At 42.1% G+C, this 23,413-nt stretch overlaps 1 protein-coding gene across 3 annotated transcripts in view; it reads right to left on the minus strand.

The window, feature by feature from the left end:
• The window catches only part of LOC124140335 (potassium voltage-gated channel subfamily KQT member 1-like), a 152,698-nt gene that overhangs the window by 16,842 nt on the left and 112,443 nt on the right, over positions 1-23,413 (minus strand). For all 3 annotated transcript variants that reach the window (XM_046507866.2, XM_046507867.2, XM_046507868.2), the window contains exons 3-6: positions 17,088-17,178; positions 11,036-11,162; positions 7,317-7,395; positions 5,946-6,042 (exon numbers count right to left, since the gene is read on the minus strand). In XM_046507866.2, coding sequence (XP_046363822.1) covers positions 5,946-6,042; positions 7,317-7,395; positions 11,036-11,162; positions 17,088-17,178 — 394 coding nt within the window. The remainder of the gene's footprint in view (positions 1-5,945; positions 6,043-7,316; positions 7,396-11,035; positions 11,163-17,087; positions 17,179-23,413) is intronic.

Here is a 23,413-nt window from a genome sequence, read left to right on the forward strand (position 1 = left end):
AGTTCCTGCAAGGAATCGGACACCCAATGTACAATATGATAATTAGTTCCCACGAGGAATCGGACACACAATGTACAATATGGTACTTAGTTCCTGCAAGGAATCGGACACCCAATGTACAATATGGTAATTAGTTCCTGCAAGGAATCGGACACCCAATGTACAATATGGTAATTAGTTCCCACAAGGAATCGGACACACAATGTACAATATGGTACTTAGTTCCTGCAAGGAATCGGACACCCAATGTACAATATGATAATTAGTTCCTGCAAGGAATCGGACACCCAATGTACAATATGGTAATTAGTTCCTGCAAGGAATCGGACACCCAATATACAAAATGGTAATTAGTTCCCACAAGGAATCGGACACCCAATATACAAAATGTTTTTTAATTCCTTAACATAAACAGGAAACCATTATCCTTTGATTAAATATAACCTTATGTTACATTTCACCAATGGTATACTTGTCAAAACTCTTGTTCTAATTTCTAAAGCAAGCAAATTATCAAGTGAACTTTGACATTCATACCACAAAACAGGAAACCAGACTGGCCTACATGTCAAACATACAACTGAAGTCAGGGCTGTCTGCCCACTAGATCTGCCCACTAGATCTCTAGGCTACATTCATTTAAACCCTGCATCACACAGCTCAAGGTGGTCTTGAAACTGTGTTACCAAATGTTCACCTGTCAAACATAAAGATTAAATTTGCATACAAGTGTGTCCAAATCTACTTGGGTATCACACAGAAACTCAGTTCCTGCAACATCTGATATTATGACCTTTAATATGATCTTGGTGTCAGTATAACAATGTTATAAACTGAATTAACAGAGGCAAAGACTTCAATTATAAAAAGGTCAGTTTTACCCACATCTGAGCTTGACGAAGCAAGAAAATAATCACTGCTGGAAATGATTTTTTTTTCACTTCCACAAATCTCAACATTCGCGACGCTTAATCTGAAAAAGCTACAGCAGCCACACACTGGGGGAAATGAGTCCGTTCATGCCCGAGATTCCATAACATATTTCTATTTCCTGCATGTTATTAAATCTAAAATGCTTCCTTCCCACTAGGCAAATTAGTTGAAGCCCTCTTGAAAACACGGCACCAAACCAAATACGGCTCTTTTGAGGAGACATGTTTTTCATGTTGCGTTTTGAGGGCTGTCGTGCTAGGAACAACACAGCCTCTACAAATACCATTCTACACGAAATCTAATTCCGAACAATATCCCAATTCCATTATTTTCCCCCGAGGAAAACCACACTGGCAAAACAAGAGCGATCATGATGACAATAAAAGCACTCTACCAGGACGATGACTTCAAGGATAGTACTGAATAAAAGAAATCTCTGTACAGAGGAAAATGATGGTTGCTAACCATCCTCTCGAACAAACACATCGGTCTGCTACAAGATCAACAGAATTCACTACATCAGCGTGGTGTATCTTATTTTCCTTCAAAACTTCTCTTCGTCAATATGTATCCATTCAATCAGTTCATTCATAATGTACAAGTCTCACAGCTTCTAGGACTGTCTCTTGTTGGGAAGCTATATTAGTTCTGACATCAACTTTTACTCTGTTTGTATAATGAAGAAAGATGTCAGTTTTTTCATTGCCTCATACAAAACACCAAGCCAATGTATTTTCATTCAGGATTTTATAGGGTAATATGCCACTGTGGGAAGTGTGAACAGAAACAAAAAGTCGTTTGGATTGATTTGAAAATAACTGCAACAACAAATTGATGTTGATGAAACTTTAAATTATAGTTATATTTCTAATAATGCCTACGAATTGTAATGTTTTTAGTTTGTGAAGATAAGGTGTTTGAAACAACACAGGGAGTTTTTCAGAATCTGTATTAGTTTTATTCAGTTCTGATGGTCACAGGGGGCACAGGTGGCCCAGTTGTCTAAGGCTCCGCGATTTGCTGCTCAGAGTTGTGTCCCTTGGGCACATCAGAAACCTATGATTGTGGGTTCGAATCCCGGTTCGCCCAAATTATGTTTCTAGGTTTGTCAGCACCATACCCATGCTCGTGGGTTTCACCGAAGTGGTAAATGTCAGAGACCTGCATCACTTCGGGCTTTCCTCCCAAATTAAGCTGACACGTGTGGATATAACTGGAATAATGTTAGAAGCGGCGTTAAACCCAACTCACCCACCCACCCTAATAAAGTAATGAAACATCATCCACTGTCTATTCTAGCTTGTGTGTGTTAACAACCTCGATCGGCTATACAAAGCATGCACCAAAGCAGCCTATTACAGAGCAACCTGTACAAGCTTCCAATATGGATAATTGCCTTCTGTCGGTATTTATCAGTTGTTGAGATAAGTACGTTGACAATCTAGCTGGGTGTTCTCTAACATCATGTCATTCAATACGATAACATAACCACAAATTTCATGTTTGATTTCTTCTACCTTATGTATCTGTTATAGTTTGTCTGAAATCTGATTGACATATTGAACCTAAACGTTCCTTTAACATGAAGTAGGATTTTGAGACATAATCAATTTGTTCAGGGTCAAGACAATCAACTTGTGAGCGATGATGAGACTCAGATGTGCTGAATGAGTCCCCCTGATAGAAAGTGGACATTCACACAGAAATTCTGCCAAACTGAACACAAAACAGTCAGGTAATGTTGTTGTTGTTTGTTGTTTGTTGTTTGACGCTGCACTCGGCAATATTCCAACCATATGACGGCGGTCTGTAAATAATCGAGTCTGGACCAGACAATCCAGTGATTGATATCATGAGCACCGATCCACGCAATTGGGATATGATGACATGCATCAACCAAGTCAGAGGTGGGTTATGTGAGTGAATTGATCAGCTTTGGGCACGATTGAAACCCATAGGTGTGATGCAGAGAAACCAAAGATCATAATGGTGGATTTAAACCCCTGATCAGCAGATCATGGCAGATCAAGGGAGGCAACTCTTCACTGTGACTTTCTGAACCACGTGCGCTGCCTCAAGATGACATGAGTCATTAGGCAGTGATGGTTATTGGTTGGGTTTTCACCTTTAGTTGTTGCTCATTCCCAGGACTCTTTTGTTTCCAAAAGATAATTCAAGGACTGTAACCGAGTATTTTGCATATTTTCAAGCAAGCACATGTCAATCAATTGACAGGTCTTGATTTGAGGAACTTGATTTAACTTGCACCAGGTGCATGTTAATATGAAAACTTAGTTGCACCAGAGAAAACCAGGTTGTTGTGTAAGTAAGGCCCTGTCAGATGCAAATAGGAATTCCACCACCATGCACTTGGTGCAAGTAGACATAAATATCAGGTTGCACTTTTCAATAATAGATTGCACTGGTGCAGTTTTACATGGTTAAATCAAGCCCTGGATGACCTGTTCACTCGGCGTGATGTGGAGGACCTGTCCACCTGAACATCTGTCATGACGTTTTTATTTGTACAAATGATTCTTGACTCTTTCAACCAATCATTGCATGTGTACAGGATAAAAGTCAATCTTTGATTACAATCTGTCTCTGCATGTGTACAGGATAATAGTCAATCCCTGATTACAATCAATCACTGCATCTGTAGATGATTACAGGTCAATCATTGATTACAACCAATCATTGCATGTGTACAGGATAATAGTCAATCCCTGATTACAATCAGTCATTGCATCTGTAAATGATTACAGGTCAATCATTGATTACAACCAATCATTGCATGTGTACAGGGTAATAGTCAATCTTTGATTACAATCAGTCTCTGCATGTGTACAGGATAATAGTCACTCCCTGATTACAATCAATCACTGCATCTGTAGATGATTACAGGTCAATCATTGATTACAACCAATCATTGCATCTGTAGATGATTACAGGTCAATCATTGATTACAATCAATCACTGCATCTGTAGATGATTACAGGTCAATCATTGATTACAACCAATCATTGCATGTGTACAGGGTAATAGTCAATCCCTGATTAAAATCAGTCATTGCATCTGTAGATGATTACAGGTCAATCATTGATTACAACCAATCATTGCATGTGTACAGGGTAATAGTCAATCCCTGATTAAAATCAGTCATTGCATCTATAGATGATTACAGGTCAATCATTGATTACAACCAATCATTGCATGTGTACAGGGTAATAGTCAATCCCTGATTAAAATCAGTCATTGCATCTATAGATGATTACAGGTCAATCATTGATTACAACCAATCATTGCATGTGTACAGGGTAATAGTCAATCCCTGATTACAATCAATCACTGCATCTGTAGATGATTACAGGTCAATCATTGATTACAACCAATCATTGCATTTGTACAGGGTAATAGGTCAATCCTTGATCACAACCAATCATTGCGTTTGTACAGGGTAAGAGGTCAATCATTGATCACAACCAATCATTGCATTTGTATGTGGTAATTGTGTCATCATCAATATCAATCAATTGTCAGAACACAACTGCTTTATGGAAGGAAACTTATTTTGAAAGCTTTGTTCTAACTGCCATGATCTGAGGTTCATTTTCATCAGTCTGTGTTCTGCTTTATATATCAGGCATTAAGCCAAAAGGGCTGTCCTTGAATAGGTATTGGCTAAAAATAGATTGCAAAGACTGATTGGAATAAGATTAATTAAAACTCCATGCCTCTTCACCATCAAACACAAGGAAACATGGGTGCATGAGTATTGCTATTAACTAGCATGTGCACATGTCTTTCCTCAAACATACCCCGAAAAGAAATTAACCCCATTTCTGGTGTCCCCTGCCGTAATGTTCCTGGAGAATTGATACAAGTGGCGTAAAACCATACTCACTCACTTAACAAAAAAAAAAAAATGATTCAATTTCACAAAATATTACCTTATCAGAATACTGGCATGCAAAATTCCCATTGGCCTCACAGAAAGATAGAATTCTGAATACACTTTAAAACAAACACAATTCCCAGATTGAAGTATTGACCATAAAGAAACATAAGCTTCACCTCAGCTTAAACAGAGAATGAAAGAACGCTGCCTGGAACAATTTATGGTTCCAATACGCATGGTATAACATTGTTGTAATGAAAGAAAAAAGTTTTAATATGCAATTTGTGGACTGGTGCATGCCTCGGTGACCTTTAGGAAATATGGTATTTCTTAAAAGCAGGCATTAATCAAGTCACATGTAAGGTTTATGTTAGTAAACGTACAGGTCTTGGTGCTGGCTGGAGTGCGAGGCATACTGCATGGGACGGAGGTTGGGATAAATAGATAGTCACTCTAACACAAGGCCAGTTCAAGGGGGAACGACATACCAAAATATTCATTATGAAAATGATAGACAATATCTTGTTTTCTACTGAGAAATTCTTGATAATATTTGTTTGATTTGGGAATAAGGATGAGGGTCATCAAAATACAGAAAATCATAAAGAGGATGACCCCTCCCCTCTCCCTCACCCCTAAAAAACATTTGAAAAGCGAGTATGGTGTTACGCCGCTTTTAGCAATATCATGGCAGGGGACACCAAAAATGGGCTTCACGCATTGTACCCATGTGGCGAATAGAACCCGGGCCTTTCAGCGTGTGGATTGAATGCTTTAACCACTAGGCTAACCCTCTACCCCTTGAAAAGGGTAACATGCAATCACAAAATGTATTCGACCAGGTTTGCATCTTTTCCAGAGAAACATGGCCTTGTTCTTCAAAGCACAAAGTCATTTATTGTGATTAGATTGCAAGTCAATGTAAAAGTTGTGAAAGTCGTTTCATAAAATTAATTTGGTGGAAAAAGCCCTAGTCACAAAATCTGTTGAAAAATGTAGTTTTTCAACTAGACAGTCAGGCCAGCTTTACGGAAATGTAACTAGCCGTATTTCTAAGTCACTGGCATTTGTCTCTCAGGCAGGCAGCTAGCTAACACTGGTGTGAATGACGTACCTGTCTATGTATGTACACTACTGAACCTAGAAGACGCCAGGTGCCTCCCTGTCGGTCCACGTGCAACATACGCAGAATCTGCAGGAATCTCACTCCCCTGTAAACAACACAGCAAGTTTCAATACATTAAACAAGGTCATCATACAAAGAGTTAAATAGGTAAATCATTTACCAAGATGAACCTGCTACCCCAGTGTAAGGCAATTGTAGGAAGGAACAAAGCAGAAAGCCTGTTCTCATTAAAACATGATGGAAAAATGTCTAGACTACACGTGTAATAAAAACTAAATTAGGTATACAGAACACCTAGAACAGGTCCTCATTCGCTCGAGTCTGTAGTCAGTGGTATGTCCAACACTGGTGCCATGGTGGCCAATGGGGGGTGGAGGGGTGGGGGTTGTGGAGTGGAGTGGAGTGGAGTGGAGTGGAGTGGAGTGGAGTGGAGTGGAGTGGAGTGGAGTGGAGTGGAGTGGAGTGGAGTGGAGTGGAGTGGAGTGGAGTGGAGAGGAGTGGAGTGGAGTGGAGTGGAGTGGAGTGGAGTGGAGCGGAGCGGAGTGGAGTGGAGTGGAGTGGGTGGAGGGGTGGGGGTTGTGGAGTGGAGTGGAGTGGAGTGGAGTGGAGTGGAGTGGAGTGGAGTGGAGTGGGGTGGAGTGGAGTTGGTGGTGGGGTTCGGTTGTGTTGGGTTGGGTGAATGTGTGAGTGAGAAAGTGTGAGTGAGTGAGTGAGTGGGTTTGTGTGTGTGTGTGAGAGAATGTAAGTGAGTGGGTGGGTTAGGGGGCAGGTGAGGGAATGGGTATGCGAGTGAGTGATTGGGTGAGTGAATGATTGGATGAGTAAGTGAGCGAGCGAGTCACAGTGAGTGAGTGAGTCGGTTAGTGGGTGAAAGAGGGGAGTGAGTGAGTGAGTGAGTGGGTTGGTGTGAGAGTGTGTGAGTGAGTGAGTGAGTCGATTGGTGAATGAGAGAGGGGAGGGAGTGGGCGAGTGAGTGAGTGAGTCGGTTGGTGAATGAGAGAGGGGAGGGAGTGGGTGAGTGGGTGAGTGAGTGAGTGGGTGAGTGAGTGAGTGAGTGAGTGAGTGAGTGAGTGAGTGAGTGAGTGAGTGAGTGAGTGAGTGAGTGAGTGAGTGGGTGGTTGGGTGAGTGGGTAAGTGGGTGAATGGGTGGGAGTACTAGTCATAACAATCCACTTTGTTGTGATACAGTTGATATTTTCTATACCTGTATTGTTTTGTATCAGCACAAAGTATTGCAAAGAACTGAACCTCTCTCATGACACTACGCCATGTCCACAAGGATACAGCTGTTTCTAAAGCAATGGGTACATCTTGTGACTGTTAGTCAACATACGGGTGTGTCTTGTGGTTATTTCTCACCTGATTGCGGAGGTAGCGAACACCTGGCCATTTGAGCCTACTGAGAGAACCACTATAGATGCGATAACTACAAGGAAATCTGAAAAAAGAAAAACCAAACACACAATCTGATGTTTGTTCATACATTCTCTGATTGTCTGCATTTGCACTATACATTTGTGTCTTGATTGAACAGGTATATCATAAATCTCCCATTAAACCGTTTATGGTGTTGTTTGATGCAACAGTAATCAATATTAACTTTATATCTTGGTGTCCTGTAAATTAACAAATCTGAACCATAAAAGCATGTGGTTGATAGTATGATGTCAGAATCAAATTTGAGTCAGATTTTTACTGCAAAAGATGAATGTCAAATGTAAAAAATATAAGATTGAAGTTTATCGCAATTACTGAAATTTATTTGTATTTAACTACATCTAATGATAAAATGAAACAAGGCATTGGACACAATCACTACCCAGTACATGACACTGCCCCAGTACAAGACACTGTCTGCCCACACTGTCTGCCCAAGTACATGACACTGCCTTCCCCAGTACATGACACTGTCTGCCCCAGTACATGACACTGCCTTTCCCAGTACAAGACACTGTCTGGCCCAGTACATGACACTGCCTTCCCCAGTACATGGCACTGTCTGCCCACACTGTCTGCCCAAGTACATGACACTGCCTTCCCCAGTACATGACACTGTCTGCCCCAGTACATGACACTGCCTTTCCCAGTACAAGACACTGTCTGGCCCAGTACATGACACTGCCTTCCCCAGTACATGACACTGCCTTCCCCAGTACATGACACTGCCTTCCCCAGTACAAGACACTGCCTTCCCCAGTACCTGACACTGTCTGCCCCAGGACATGACACTGTCTGCCCCAGTACATGACACTGCCTTCCCCAGTATATGACACTGTATGCTGCAGTACATGACACTGCCCCAGTACAAGACACTGTCTGCCCAAGTACATGACACTGCCTGCCCCAGTACATGACACTGTCTGCCCCAGTTCATGACACTCCCTTCCCCAGTACATGACACTGTCTGCCCCAGTACAAGACACTGTCTGCCCCAGTACATGACACTGTCTGCCTCAGTACATGACACTGCCTTCCCCAGTACATGACACTGTGTGCCCCAGTACAAGACACTGTCTGCCCCAGTGCATGACACTGTCTGCCCCAGTACATGACACTGTCTGCCTCAGTGCATGACACTGTCTGCTGCAGTACAAGACACTGCCCCAGTACAAGAAATGGTCTGTCTAACAGAGGAGCAGGAAAGGGACATATGATGCACTCCGGTTGTGGAGTGACACCTTGACTCTGCCCTGAACATGACGTAGTGCCAGTGATGTCTCTCACGCTGCACCTGACATTGAGCCCACTATTTTCTTAGGATTAACCGCACTTCTTTACAAGTAAGTTTGGCTTCATTGTGGTAGGGCTTGTCTCTGGCTAATGGTGGAAGCAGACAGTCTCATTCCAATCCAAGTCTGCATTTAGGTCTTCGGATCAAACTTCCTCAGAAGCTGTAGCACTGCATGGCCATGATAATTAAAGTTTGGCATGCACCAGTCTTTCTAAGCCAAAATGTATCATTGTCCATTTAGTCACCAACAGAGTCAGCATGGTGCTTATCTGGCCTTGAAATGACAGCCTCTGATTGGCAAATAAACTACCCACTAGGGCTTTCCCCGTCGGATCAAGTCTCATGAAGGAAAACTTAACCTACAAAACCGTGTCCTTATGATGTACTATTGTGTTCATGACAAGGAGTATTACGGAAACAACTTCTTTATTATACACGCGTCGCACCTACACAATGTTTCAGGGCTCCGTCTTGCCCCATCATCACCTCACTGTGGGTATATGGTACAGAAGTTCCGATCCATAGCACTCCTCATCATGATTACACCCTACTTCCATATGCCGATAAACACTCTCAATATTGTGCTACAATCACATTACCGGGACGGGGGCCCCTCTCACCTGACACTCACAACTGGTAAATCCCCACTGAATCTGTCAGCTGCTATTTCTATGTTAAAACTAAATGTTCTGAATCTCCTAGTAAAACAATAGAAAGCTGATCTTTGAAAACGCCAAAAAGATTCTTGATGCTTTTATCTCCTTGAGATCCTTTTTTTGTACCCCACCCCCCACAAATACATAAAAGAATCCCTTTTCTACTATTTAACCTACATTTTCTCTCTCTCAGTGTTTGATTGATTGAATAAGTTCACTTAGATGTCCGAACATGGCCGTCAGACATTAGCTACTCAGTGGTGTCATTTATTGAAGATTTATTAATGTTTTATTTTTACTTTCTCAAAATATTTTAAAAAAATCCAAATATGATCAGGTGCTCAAAATGAAACTAATTTCCTTCTCCTCCTTTTCAGTCTCTCAGACCGATCTAATATATTTCCAGAGATCAGCCTTAATTATACATCATTAGTGGATCTTAAACTTCAATTATTAGGAAAATGCTGTGTTTGATTAAAAATGATTTTTTTAATCACTTTACAATAACTTGAAATCAACCCCAACAGCATTTATTACTTTAAAATTTTGCTTCTGTTTCTTGGCATATTGAGCAGACGTCAAGTTGTAATCCATTACGAAGTCTAGCCTACTGATATACCCGACCCTTAGCATTTCATATCGATAACCAGGATGGATAAATAGTGTCAGTGGATGCTTCTTTTAAAACTAAATCATCCTAGAATAAGTTGTCAAGGAAATAGTATGCTGACATGAACTCTTAAAAAAACAATTGTCTGGCATCACTGGCTCCGTCTATGAAGACGCAGAGATGACTCAAACTGGCGAGAGATTTGACTGTTATATCACCAACGGTATGTTTACTCAAGTACCAGCAAATAGCCATTGATTTCGCCACTTTCTCAGCTTTCTACGTCAAGTGAAATCTAATCGCGCGTCACATCCACGCATGGAATTCAATTACTTTGTGGTGAGAGATGCTGAGAGTAAACAAGGCACTTCCACCATCAAAAGAACCTACACCCTTCAAGGAGGAATCTACAGCAAATCAGTTTGAAAATCAAATATCAATTAGCTATGTGTCAACAAAACTAATATACCCACAAATACTTCCTAGTGGCATGAAAGTTTAGGAATGTAATGATCATTAGTCCCCACTCTGCAAGGTTCACGTATTGCAATCGCCAAGGTAAATGTTTAAGATTGTGATTGGGCGCAATTAATCAGGAGTTGGACCGATCTTGTGAAGAGAGTACATGGACATTGATATGAAACATGGTGGTCGATGCTCTGCGAATCATGCATCAAGGCTAATTTCCACATGCATTTAAAGTGGGTGGCAGTATGCTTTCTTCATCAAGCCCAGCTAAAGCTGTTGTGCTAAATGATCGCCCTCCCTAGAGATTCCCTCTTCAGTAGCGGTTTGCCATACACCAACACCACGGCCAGCAAGTGCAAGGGCTTCAGTGTCGATCTCCTCAATTCCACACAAGCACTCTGTTAATAGGTTCCTGACGACTGCAATGTTCACTTTCATCATATATCATTCCAATGGGGCTACAGAGTATAGAATCTAAACAAGGCCAATCACAGCTATTCTCTATCAAATAGACTCTCAGATACTGGAGTGGCTGGTCTCGGAGTTTCCAAAGTTCGTTGTGCTGCTTGGAAGACCTGCAAAGGGCACTGTTTTCCCCATCGCAGGTACTCACCTATAACTGAAATGGGTTTTCGTGCAAATCGTAATCGTCCCCGAGCTCCCATGTACTTGCTCCTGCATCCGGCCGACCACAACCGGATTGCGTACTCCAACCCAAAGAACACAACCAGGACAATTTCCTGAAATTGATCAAAGAAAAACTCTTAACAACAAGTAAAATCATTCAAACTTTCCCAAAACACACTTCCCCTATTGGAAAGTTTGGTCAGGGATATAATGCCCTTTGAAACTTTGACCTTTGCTGTCATTAATTGGGGGTAGAATAATTTCACCACGTAAATTTGTTCCTGCGACTTCACATTCTCTGGTAAAACTTTGGCCTTTTCTGGTAAAACTGTTGGCAAATGTGGGACTACTTTGCCTTGTAAATTTGGCCTACCACTACATTTGCTGGCAGGACTTTGAGCAAGAACAATTTTTCCAGGTAAAACTTTGACCAAGGTCTATTTTCTTTGGCAACACTATAGTGAGTGAGTGAGTATGGTTTTACGCCGCTTTTAGCAATATTCCAGCCACATCACGGCTGGGCAACACTATAGCCTAGAGTATCCTAGACTAAACCATTATGATGACCTGCTATTGTTGCAGCTAATTCTGACCCAGGAATCCAATGGTCATTCAGAACCGACATTATAAGAAGTAAAAGTGATGCAACTATTGCTCATTATGCAAAATTTTAGAGAAATTAGATATGAACAAGAACTTTGTTAAAGTGAAAAATCTTGAATCTGTTGATTCCAGAAGTAGAACCAACTTGCCCCTCTGGGGTTAATTGATTCTACATCCGGAACCAAGCGCCTATGCTTGTCGTAAGAGGCGACTATGCTTGTCATAAGAGGCGACTATGCTTGTCGTAAGAGGCGGCTATGCTTGTCGTAAGAGGCGACTATGCTTGTCGTAAGAGGTGACTATGCTTGTCGTAAGAGGCGACTATGCTTGTCGTAAGAGGCGGCTATGCTTGTCGTAAGAGGCGGCTATGCTTGTCGTAAGAGGCGACTATGCTTGTCGTAAGAGGTGACTATGCTTGTCGTAAGAGGCGACTATGCTTGTCGTAAGAGGCGGCTATGCTTGTCGTAAGAGGCGGCTATGCTTGTCGTAAGAGGCAGCTATGCTTGTCGTAAGAGGCGACTATGCTTGTTGTAAGAGGCGACTATGCTTGTCGTAAGTGGCGACTATGCTTGTCGTAAGAGGCGACTATGCTTGTCGTAAGAGGCGACTATGTTTGTCGTAAGAGGCGACTATGCTTGTCGTAAGAGGCGACTATGCTTGTCGTAAGAGGCGACTACCAGGATCAGGTGGTCAGGCTCGCTGATTTAGTTGATGCCTTTCATTGTATCCCAATTTCGTGGATCGATGCTCATGATGTGAATCACTTGATGTTCTGGTCCAAACCCGATTATTTACATAATATAGCTGGAATATTGCTGAGTGCGGCATTAAACAAGAAACTTCTGGAATCAATGTTCTCATGATTTCTCCATTACCGAAAGCCTCCACCTGCATGGGCCTCTGTCTGGTCTGATGCAGCCATCTACAGCCAAGTGAGGCTGACACTTGGATGTGCAAGACGCCAGATTACAGATAGATCTGTGGTCCAGCGTGACACCTTCATTTGTTTCCTAACCTACAGTAATACACGGTTGCCCAGATAAATTGTTTCTTCAGCTGACCAAGTCCACTCAGACAAACAAAGACCATGATTGCAGCAGTTCCCCGCCAGGTCGGGCAGCCTGGTTGTGGCGTCCATGTCACTTCACAGACACATACATTCTACACACGTGGGTCAAGAATGTCTTCAAGGAGAACGTACCGAGTCAAAATTCCAAAGCTCCAGCAGTGTGCGTGGGGTGGGGTAGGGTTATTTTTTGGGTGAAATTAGGGGATGGGTGGTTGTATGGATTTGTGCTTGGGAGATTCTCTTAAAGTCATCAGGGTCCTTAAAAAGTTAAAAAAAACTCTCAATTGCCTAAGGAAAAGTTTTTAAATGCATTGGAGTGCCCGTATTATGACAAAATAATGTTTAATTCACTTTTCCCTATTTTAACTGTTATAATGATGTCACACTATTTTTGTTGCCGTTTATTCTGAGCCAGGAATTCACTGGCCATTCTAAACGTGCATTTTAACAAATACATCTGACGCAACTCTAGATTCTCTAGGAAAAATTATAGAGAAAATATATATCAACCACACACGGTTTAAGTCAGAGAAATTACTCGAATCTGTTAATTGTGGAACAGAATCATCAAGACCCAAACCAAAAAGGCTTATTGATTCTACCTCAAGAATCAACAGATTCAAGTGATTCTCCATCACATATTTCACTGTGTACGTCTGTGTGGGATTCTCAATGTCAATGTATATGAAAATAATAAGTGAGTGAGTGAGTTGGGTTTAACGCTGCTTTTATACAGTTATATCATGGCATGTCTGCTTAATGTGGGAGGAAAGCCCGAAGTGATGCAGGTCTGAGACGTTTACCACTTTGATGAAACCCACTAGCACGGGTATAGTGCTGACAAACCTAGAAACATAATCAGGGCGAACCGGGATTCAAACCCACAATCATAGGTTTCTGGCATGCCGAAGGGACGCAACCCTGCACAGCGAACTCTGCACAGCGAATCGCGGCGCCTTAGACGACTGGGCCACCCGTGCTCTCAAAAATGAAAATAGGTAACCAAACATATTGCAAATTCCGGAACAGATTTTTTTTGAAGTCATAGTAAAAACATCTACTCGAAAAGAAGAAGAGTTTGTTCCCAACAGCCTGGCACAGTCATCCATCTACCAACAGCCTGGCACGGTCATCCATCTACCAACAGCCTGGCACGGTCATCCATCTACCAACAGCCTGGCACAGTCATCCATCTACCAACAGCCTGGCACAGTCATCCATCTACCAACAGCCTGACACAGTCATCCATCTACCAACAGCCTGGCACAGTCATCCATCTACCAACAGCCTGGCACAGTCATCCATCTACCAATCTGGGTAAATGAGACAACAGTTTATCTGCATGTAGAGAAGACAATGATCATGTCCGGACGAAGTTGCCGTGTAACGATGCAAGTACTGAGGCCAAACAGTTCACTCAACTGCTTTACTACCATCAAGTCTAGCACTAAAGGTCAACTCTAACATAAAAACTTACATAAAATGTCTGTTTATACATCCAAATCAGAGAGAGTCTAAACAGACAATTACAACATCGATTGGCCCTAATTTGGTCGCCAGGAAATGAAGCATTCTGGGGGAAATGGAAGCTGTCTTTACTTGCCATCTTTGGCACAATACCTGGCTACACATGAACTCATGAGTTGATTCGTAGGACACTGTGTAGTTAGTTACATTGGGCAAACCGGTATTGACATTATGTGTCTGTTTGGCATAAAGGAAACGGTTATATTTGTACAGTCATGAAAGAATAATTAATTGTATTGATATCTCTTGTGAGTGCTGTACCAAATACATGTGACATTTGTGACGAAATGGACGAAGTTTTGATAATGAGGTGGACACATTGTTCATCATCTGAATGGTTCATGTGATTCATGATTCATGTTGGTTCATTTTTAACTTGTAATTTTATAATTCTATGAATTCTTCAATTTGGTGTACCTGGCAGGGATCTATATTGTGATCGATAACTTTCTTATGGACTACTTTTTTGGTATCCTTGATAGGGCTATGGGACAGTCATATCAGACAAATGATGAATATTCTTATGATCTACTTTCTTGGTATGGAGCTATGGGACAATCATATCAGACAAATGATGAATATTCTTATGATCTACCTTCTTGGTATGGAGCTATGGGACAATCATATCAGGTTATTGGTGAACATTCTTATGATCTTCTTTCTTGGTATGGAGCTATGGGACAATCATATCAGGTTATTGGTGAATATTCTTATGATCTTCTTTCTTGGTATGAAGCTATGGGACAATCATATCTGATTATTGGTGAGTATTCTGATGATCTACTTTCTTGGTATGGAGCTATGGGACAATCATATCAGGTTATTGGTGAATATTCTGATGATCTACTTTCTTGGTATGGAGCTATGGGACAATCATATCAGATTATTGGTGAATATTCTTATGATCTACTTTCTTGGTATGAAGCTATGGGACAATCATATCAGACAATTGATGAATATTCTTATGATCTACCTTCTTGGTATGGAGCTATGGGACAATCATATCAGACAATTGATGAATATCCTTATTATCTACTTCCTTGGTATGGAGCTATGGGACAATCATATCAGGTTATTGGTGAATATTCTGATGATCTACTTTCTTGGTATGGAGCTATGGGACAATCATATCAGATTATTGGTGAATATTCTTATGATCTACTTTCTTGGTATGAAGCTATGGGACAATCATATCAGACAATTGATGAATATTCTTATGATCTACCTTCTTGGTATGGAGCTATGGGACAATCATATCAGACAATTGATGAATATTCTTATGATCTACTTTCTTGGTATGGATCTATGGGACAATCATATCAGGTTATTGGTGAATATTCTTATGATCTACTTTCTTGGTATGAAGCTATGGGACAATCATATTAAGTTATTGGTGAATATTCTTATGATCTACTTTCTTGGTTTGGAGCTATGGGACAATCATATCAGGTTATTGGTGAATATTCTTATGATCTACCTTCTTGGTATGGAGCTATGGGACAATCATATCAGGTTATTGGTGAATATTCTTATGATCTACTTTCTTGGTATGGAGCTATGGGACAATCATATCAGGTTATTGGTGAATATTCTTATGATCTACCTTCTTGGTATGAAGCTATGGGACAATCATATCAGGTTATTGGTGAATATTCTTATGATCTACTTTCTTGGTATGAAGCTATGGGACAATCATATCAGGTTATTGGTGAATATTCTTATGATCTACTTTCTTGGTATGAAGCTATGGGACAATCATATCAGGTTATTGGTGAATATTCTGATGATCTACTTTCTTGGTATGGAGCTATGGGACAATCATATCAGGTTATTGGTGAATATTCTGATGATCTACTTTCTTGGTATGGAGCTATGGGACAATCATATCAGGTTATTGGTGAATATTCTGATGATCTACTTTCTTGATATAGAGCTATTGGACAATCATATCAGGTTATTGGTGAATATTCTTATGATCTACTTTCTTGGTATGAAGCTATGGGACAATCATATCAGGTTATGGGTGAATATTCTTATGATCTACCTTCTTGGTATGGAGCTATGGGACAATCATATCAGACAATTGATGAATGTTCTTATGATCTACTTCTTTGGTATCTTTGATGGTGCTATGGGACAATCATATTAAGTTATCGATGAATATTCTTATTGTCTACTTTTGGGGTATCCTTGATGGTGCTATGGGACAATCATATTAGGTTATCGATGAATATTCTTATTGTCTACTTTTTTGGTATCCTTGATAGTGCTATGGGACAATCATATTAGGTTATCGATGAATATTCTTATTGTCTACTTTTTTGGTATCCTTGATAGTGCTATGGGACAATCATATTAGGTTATCGATGAATATTCTTATTGTCTGCTTTTTTGGTATCCTTGATAGTGCTATGGGACAATCATATTAGGTTATCGATGAATATTCTTATTGTCTGCTTTTTGGGTATCCTTGATGGTGCTATGGGACAATCATATCAGACAATTGTTCAATATTCTTATGATCTACTTCTTTGGTATCCTTGATGGTGCTATGGGACAATCATATTAGGTTGTTGATGAATATTCTTATTGTCTACTTTTTTGGTATCCTTGATGCTGCTATGGGACAATAATATTAGGTTATCAATGAATATTCTGACTGTCACTTTTTTGTATCCTTGGTAGAGCTATGGGACAATCATATCAGACAATTGATCAATATTCTTAGACACAACTCCTTACTTCACAGCCATGTTGACTCATGTTGACAACACAGTGGCTTGTATCAGGGAATAGATAAAAATAATATGTACAAATCTTTGTTTTAATGTGAACATACCATCCAGAAGAGTGTTTCGTTGGCGAAGGCTGTGTACTGCTCTATGGTAGATAAGACACTGAAGATGAGGCAGATGAGCACCATCATGAAGCTGCAACACAAAACACAACTTTCAGTATTGGGACTCACACGCTGGAGAGATGGGTATTGCAGGTACACAGAGGTAAGTATAGGGCCAGGCAGGTATACAGAGGTAAGTATAGGGCCAGACAGGTAGACACAGGTCAGAATAGGGCCAGACAGGTACACACAGGTAAGTATAGGGCCACACAGGTAGACACAGGTCAGTATAGGGCCAGACAGGTACACACAGGTCAGTATAGGGCCAGACAGGTACACACAGGTCAGTATAGTATCAGACAGGTACACACAGGTCAGTATAGGGCCAGACAGGTACACACAGGTCAGTATAGGGCCACACAGGTAGACACAGGTCAGTATAGGGCCAGACAGGTACACACAGGTCAGTATAGGGCCAGACAGGTACACACAGGTCAGTATAGGATCAGACAGGTACACACAGGTCAGTATAGGGCCAGACAGGTACACACAGGTCAGTATTGGGCCAGACAGGTACACACAGGTCAGTATAGGATCAGACAGGTACACACAGGTCAGTATAGGGCCACACAGTTACACACAGGTCAGTATAGGGCCAGACAGGTACACACATCAGTATTGGGCCAGACAGGTACGCACAGGTCAGTATAGGGCCACACAGGTACACACAGGTCAGTATAGGGCCACACAGTTACACACAGGTCAGTATAGGGCCACACAGTTACACACAGGTCAGTATAGGGCCAGACAGGTACACACAGTTCAGTATAGGATCAGACAGGTACACACAGGTCAGTATAGGATCAGACAGGTACACACAGGTCAGTATAGGGCCACACAGTTACACACAGGTCAGTATAGGGCCACACAGTTACACACAGGTCAGTATAGGGCCACACAGTTACACACAGGTCAGTATAGGGCCACACAGGTACACACAGGTCAGTATAGGGCCAGGCAGGTACACACAGGTCAGTATAGGGCCAGACTGGTACACACATCAGTATAGGGCCAGACAGGTACACACAGGTAAGTATAGGGCCAGACTGGTACACACAGGTCAGTATAGGGCCAGGCAGGTACACACAGGTAAGTATAGGGCCAGACAGGTAGACACAGGTCAGTATAGGGCCACACAGGTAGACACAGGTAAGTATAGGGCCAGACAGGTACACACAGGTAAGTATAGGGCCAGACAGGTAGACACAGGTCAGTATAGGGCCACACAGGTACGCACAGGTCAGTATAGGGCCAGGCAGGTACACACAGGTCAGTATAGGGCCAGACAGGTACGCACAAGTCAGTATAGGGCCAGACAGGTACGCACAGGTCAGTATAGGATCAGGCAGGTACACACAGGTGAGTATAGGGCCAGACAGGTACGCACAGGTCAGTATAGGGCCAGACTGGTACACACATCAGTATTGGGCCAGACAGGTACACACAGGTCAGTATAGGGCCAGACAGGTACACACATCAGTATAGGGCCACACAGGTACACACAGGTCATTTTAGGGCCACACAGGTACACACAGGTCAGTATAGGGCCACACAGGTACACACAGGTCAGTATAGGGCTGCACAGGTAGACACAGGTCACATGGGTCAGAATAGAAACTTGCTGCAAATCTGCTTGATGCTAATACATCAATAAAAGTCATATGGATACTCATTGTGAACTTGTTTGCACTAAATGTCATTTAATGGCACGATATTCAATTCAAAGTCACCCCACAAGTGCAGCTTCTACCCTAAGTGATGGAAAACCGCACATGAACTGAAGTCATGAATAGACACACATTGCTAATGTGTGTAACAATAATGCAGGCTATTAAGTAAAACACAAGTCAGTATGGATGTTAACTACCTAGCAGCAGCAGTCTCACCCAACCACATCCAAGCTGCCAGAGTTGCTGTTTCAGCACTAATGGACCTTAAATGGAACAGTGTGTTGATAAAGTTAGTGGACCAAATGGACCTGCCAATACTTGACCATGCTCTGCTTTGTACTTCTGGGACTGCCCCGGGGTCTAGTGCATAGTGGCACTATCATTTTGGTAAATCTAGTTTATAACGGTGTTGCACGAGACATTGTCTATTGTTCAGGACACAGTCACAATGAGAATGTGGAGACTCATCAGATGTCTGACAATTGCAGGGCTCGGATGTCTTCTTCAACATTTTGAATTCAAGACTAGATGTTGAAGATGTGTGTATGATGAATGTTGCTTGTTGGGACCTAGCTTTATCTAATATACTTCAACCAGAGTGAGTGCAAAACTAAATGTCTAATGTACAAGGAGTGATTTCACTACCCACAATAGTGACTGTGTGAGTTCAGATTTATAGTCACATCAGCAGTGGTCCAGCCTTATCACTACCTACAATAGACTCCTTGGAGCATTAAGGTGACTCATAAAAGATTCATCATCAGCTGACAGCAATGTTTCAAGGCCAAAAGGTTACTCTAGAATCAGTATGTACATTAACACAAAAAAGAGCAAATTCTTCACACCATTCCAACACTTTCGAATGTCCTTATGCACTCAAATACAGGATCAATATTTAAAAACATATTTACATAACTCTCTACATCACAGTTTGCACCAGAAACACATTATTTAAAAAATATTTATTATTGCTGTTTCAATAAAACTGATGTTAGTACAATCTCTGTTTCATTCATAACTAGAAGATAAAACATATTATGACAAAATAAAGTAGCTTTTAGAGTGTGTGCCTAAAACCTCCAGTGCTGCAATCCAGAAGTCTGGCGGCCAATGCCTCCTAACATTGGTATGGGTCTCCCAGGAACTCATTTCTCATAACACATACACCTATCAACTCATTCAATACTAAAACTTTGATGATGAGAATCGAACCATGGACCTATCATCTGAGGTTGGTTGCCATGGACCTGTTATCTGAGGTCGGTCATCATGGACCTGTCCTCTGAGGTTGGTCACCATGGACCTGTCATCTGAGGTTGGTCACCATGGACCTGTCCTCTAAGGTCGGTCACCATGGACCTGTCCTCTGAGGTCGGTCGCCATGGACCTATCATCTGAGGTTGGTTGCCATGGACCTGTCCTCTGAGGTCGGTCGCTATGGACCTATCATCTGAGGTTGGTCGCCATGGACCTATCATCCGAGGTCGGTCACCATGGACCTATCATCTGAGGTCGGTCACCATGGAACTATCATCTGAGGTCGGTTGCCATGGACCTGTCCTCTGAGGTCGGTCGCCATGGACCTATCATCTGAGGTCATTCACCATGGACCTGTCTTCTGAGGTCGTTCGCCACGGACCTATCATCTGAGGTTGGTCGCCATGGACCTATCATCTGAGGTCGGTCACCATGGACCCTTTCTTATGAGGTTGGTCGCCATGGACCTATCATCTGAGGTCGGTCACCATGGAACTATCATCTGAGGTCAGTTGCCACGGACCTATCATCTGAGGTCGGTCACCATGGAACTATCATCTGAGGTCGGTCGCCATGGACCTATCATCTGAGGTCGGTCGCCATGGACCTTTCATCTGAGGTCGGTCGCCATGGACCTATCATCTGAGGTCGGTCGCCATGGACCTTTCATCTGAGGTCGGTCGCCATGGACCTTTCATCTGAGGTCGGTCGCCATGGACCTATCATCTGAGGTCGGTCGCCACGGACCTATCATCTGAGATCGGTTGCCATGGACCTATCATCTGAGGTTGGTCACCACGTCCAAATGACCGCAGAGGTTAACTCTGTCAGCAAGTGATACGGTAAGTATGCTTGTTCATCCATTCCTTATAGAGGCATGGTTGGCCCAGTCATCTATGCAGAGTTGCACCAGGAACCTACAATCGTGGGTTGCATCCGGGTTCGCCCCAATTATGTTTCTAGGTTTGTCAGCACCATACCCGTGCTCGTGGGTTTCACCAAAGTAGTAAATGTCCTGAGACCTGCATCACTTGGGGCTTTCCTCCCACATCAAGCTGACATGCCTGGATATAACTGGAGTACTGTTAAAATCAGAGTTAAACCCAACTCACTCACTCCATTCCTTATACATCTCTTTATCCTGTCATTGAATGAATGTCATCATATTACATTGAGTTATTCCAAAATCAACAGAATAAAAAAAAAAGAAGGAAAATGGAGAGTTCCCCATTGAATCACAGCACGTGACACCACTCCCAACCACATACACAGCAATCCCAGAAAATGCAAATCTAAAGCAAATAAACTAACATAATCTTGTCCAACATACTTCAAAAGTAACACATCAATGTGATATTTTGATGTCTTAATTCGTCAATATGAAACAAACATGAAAAGGGAAGTTTCCTTTGGAGGTAGTGTGACCATGAATGAAACATTTCCACAATAATCAACTAATAGTTCTGCTGATCTTCTCCCCATTCCAGATCACAGAATGTCTTGTCCTTCTGTCCACACCATGGGCTCCACACAGGGTTTCATTATTGGAGCCCCAGGAAGAACGTGTTTGACGGAGGGTGGGAGTCCTCGACCCTGGTCACCTAGCGACAGGATAGAAGGAAACTGCTAGCCGGAACTCTTTCAGGGAAATTACAGTTACTAGCCATACTGTAAAGTGACCACAGATGAGCCCCGGCCTACCTCAGCATCACGCCTCGCAGGCCTGGCCAAGGAGGAACAACTGGCGAAAGACATGCACACAACTTGATGGGATGTGTGCTGTATCATTAAGATAGTGCTGAGCTTTGCTTGGACAATAAGATCAGGATGTAACATATTAATGTGATTGCTGAGTAATGTGAAGGATGTCTTTGGCTACTGCATTTTCTCAACTCTTGGGTTAGATTTCACATTGCACCCATCTTATCTTCTGATTATCAAATAAATGAATACCTGGATGTTATTTGACAAAACGTAAGCAATACAACCATATGACAGAAGTCCGTAAAGAGTTAAGTCTTGGACAGGCAAACCAGTGGTTGATAGTGAGAGCATGACTCCACAGCATCAGGGTATGGTGACAATGTACTGTGCTGTAGACCACCTCTGTCTGCTGCTAATACAAGCATTGGGTAGTGTAGACCACCTCAGTCTGTCTGCTGTTAATACAAGCATTGGTTAGTGTAGACAACCTCAGTCTGTCTGCTGTTAATACAAGCATTGGTTAGTGTAGACCACCTCAGTCTGTCTGCTGTTAATACAAGCATTGGGTAGTGTAGACCACCTCAGTCTGTCTGCTTTTAATACAAGCATTGGTTAGTGTAGACCACCTCAGTCTGTCTGCTGTTAATACAAGCATTGGGTGCTGTAGACGTGTGGAAGACCTCAGTTTGTCTGCTATAGAGTTTAGAGGACTTGCCAGGAATTCTTTTTTAAGTGTCTGCATGCATTCGCTTGCTTGTTTAAGACATTGACCCCGAAGTGTAATCCCATAAAGTTATGAGTACCTTGACGAGAGGTGCTGAATACCACTGTAATCTGATGACACAGTGAGTTGTGAAGGAAGGAAGAACCTCGACACTACACTACACTGCTCACAAAAGTAAAATAACACACCTGGAACTGTGCATCTTGAAGAAGCCCTTTAAGTTCAACATTAATAAGATCAACTTGACCACTGAAGTCAGTTTGAAGTTGCCTCCTGGTGTAGCGAGTGAGTGGGTTTGTCCGACACAGCCGTTACCCGGACCAGACAACCTGGTGGTTTGAGAAAATATCAGCGCCATTGGGTACATTGATGCACAATCAGCCTGGTCACAAGGGCCTGTTGGTCTTTCTTGGTAGCCACCCATCTAAATATTATTTGAAGTCTCCAATCACATTAGTCAGCTGTTGTGATTAACCCACAGGACAATAACCCCTTACTGGAGACTTACTGCAAAGATGTGTCGCTGATGAAGGCGTTGTGGATGACACTGAAGCTGTGCATGAATATGGATGTCAGAGCTTTGTTTGCCTACAAGGAGTCTAAGATACATTCTAAGATGATCAAAAAGATCAAAGGCGCCGAGAGTACCTAATCCTTATCCTTTTCCTGCAATAAAGTACACTTTGGGAGTTACGTCATGATTGGCTGATGTTATGATGCTGTTCAAATTACCTCCCCTGTGATCTAACGTATCCTTTGCGACATTGTTCTATCATTCCTGTCATCAAGATGGTGCATCCACATCAAATATCTATCGGCTAAATAGTTCCATGGGGCTTTTCTTACAAAACGTGGTGACAACAGATACAGTTATGTATCTATCTTCAGAGGTTCAGGCCAATTTGTAAAAA

This window comes from Haliotis rufescens, unplaced genomic scaffold, assembly GCF_023055435.1.
Source record: "Haliotis rufescens isolate VD_foot unplaced genomic scaffold, xgHalRufe1.0.p SCAF_5, whole genome shotgun sequence".
NCBI lineage: Eukaryota > Metazoa > Mollusca > Gastropoda > Lepetellida > Haliotidae > Haliotis > Haliotis rufescens.